At 62.8% G+C, this 1474-nt stretch overlaps 1 protein-coding gene across 1 annotated transcript in view; it reads right to left on the reverse strand.

Moving 5' to 3' along the window:
• Nucleotides 1–1474, reverse strand: part of ATP8B3 (ATPase, aminophospholipid transporter, class I, type 8B, member 3) — a 25211-nt gene that overhangs the window by 19583 nt on the left and 4154 nt on the right. The window contains exons 6-9 of the mRNA XM_014540136.1: nt 1371–1432; nt 795–867; nt 610–680; nt 97–179 (exon numbers count right to left, since the gene is read on the reverse strand). Coding sequence (XP_014395622.1) covers nt 97–179; nt 610–680; nt 795–867; nt 1371–1432 — 289 coding nt within the window. The remainder of the gene's footprint in view (nt 1–96; nt 180–609; nt 681–794; nt 868–1370; nt 1433–1474) is intronic.

A 1474-nucleotide genomic window follows, 5' to 3' on the forward strand; every position in this document is an offset into this window, starting at 1 on the left:
GTCCCCCAAACCCAGTGAAATGGGGAAGTTCCATGCCTGCTGTACAGAGGGGCAGACGAGGGCCCAGATGGGGTGGATGAACTCGCCACCTCTCACCTTGGAAGGAAGCCATCTTCCTTTCATTGGTCAGCGCCTGGTGCGTGCCCATTGGGGCCTGCCTGAACTTCAAGTTGGTCTCCCTGGTGATGAGAAGAGGAGTGAGGTGAGAGGTGGGGACAGGCAGCACCCAGGCAAGGCACCCCAGCCCCTTCCAGAGTCACTCAGACATTTTCACGGAGCCCCTACTGCGGCTCAGATGCCAATCAGGAGGCGGAGGGGGCCTTGCCCACATTGACGCAGGACGTTTGTGGAATGGCTCCGGCCTTCTCAGTTTCGGACGGCCGCACCTGGAGCACAGCAGGGCCTCCGGTAATGTTGGTGCAGAGAAGGTGGGTCCCTTTCTCTGATTGAATGTTATTGTCCCCTGCCACTTGCAGGTCCCCCACAAATGCTCCCAGGATGAATGCCCACAATATCCCAGTGGGCTTGGGGACCCACACTCTGTGGCCACTGGGGAAGGCCTCGCTGGCTCCCAGGCCCCCAAGCCCCTAGTGATGAGCTGTGCCTCACCCGTCGATGTCTGCTGTCTCCACGTAGCACAAACTGCTGGGCTCCGTGCTGGCCAGCAAGAGCACATCGGCCTGGGGTGGGAGGAAGAAGACAGCACTGGGGGAGGGGGCATGCACAGGAGAAAGACAAGCAGAGGCAGCCCTCCCCCAGGAGCGGGGAGTCTGAGCCAGGCTGACCCAGCTCACCGGGACAGTGTTGTCCTTGTGCAGACAGACCAGGTCCCCCACACACAGGTCCTTCCATTTTCTCCACAGAAAGCTGTAGGGGGTGGGCAGCAGGTGTGAGAGGAGCCCAGCCAGGCTTGTCTTTGGAACCCTTACCCCACCCCCTCAAACTGGAAGAACCGGGGGGAGGGGGGGCAGGGACTGCAGCCGCCCCTCTGGTGCTTTGCTTCCTTGCCTGCCCACCGCAGGTCTTTGTGGGGGACTCAGCCCAGGGGAAGTCCAACCTTCCCTAACCTTGCCTCCTCCACCCCCTTCAGCATCCAAGCCCCTTCAGACCTGCAGCTGAACTCAGCCCTGCAAGGTTCGCACTCAGGTCCCAGCCTCTTTCCCCATCTCAGGGCCCAGCCCTTAGCCTGGCAGACAGCAGGCTGGGTCCCTGTCAGACACCAGACTCCACCAGGATGTCCGGGGGCATGGACGTTTCTGGGCACTCTGCTGGGCACCCCTCCCTGATATGTCCTCCCCCTCCCCCCCGCCACCAGCTGTGCGGGAGTCCCCGTCCTCAGGGTGCACCCCCCACAGCGCCAGGGGCCTCACCTGCTCCCCACCAGCATCTGGCAGGGCCTGCTGTTGATGGTCCTGTCACTCCTGTGTCGGCCCTGAGTCCACAGAGGTGGGTCAGAAGGGTGGCCCCGCCCCCG

Source organism: Myotis brandtii, unplaced genomic scaffold (assembly GCF_000412655.1).
Source record: "Myotis brandtii unplaced genomic scaffold, ASM41265v1 scaffold236, whole genome shotgun sequence".
NCBI classification, from domain to species: domain Eukaryota; kingdom Metazoa; phylum Chordata; class Mammalia; order Chiroptera; family Vespertilionidae; genus Myotis; species Myotis brandtii.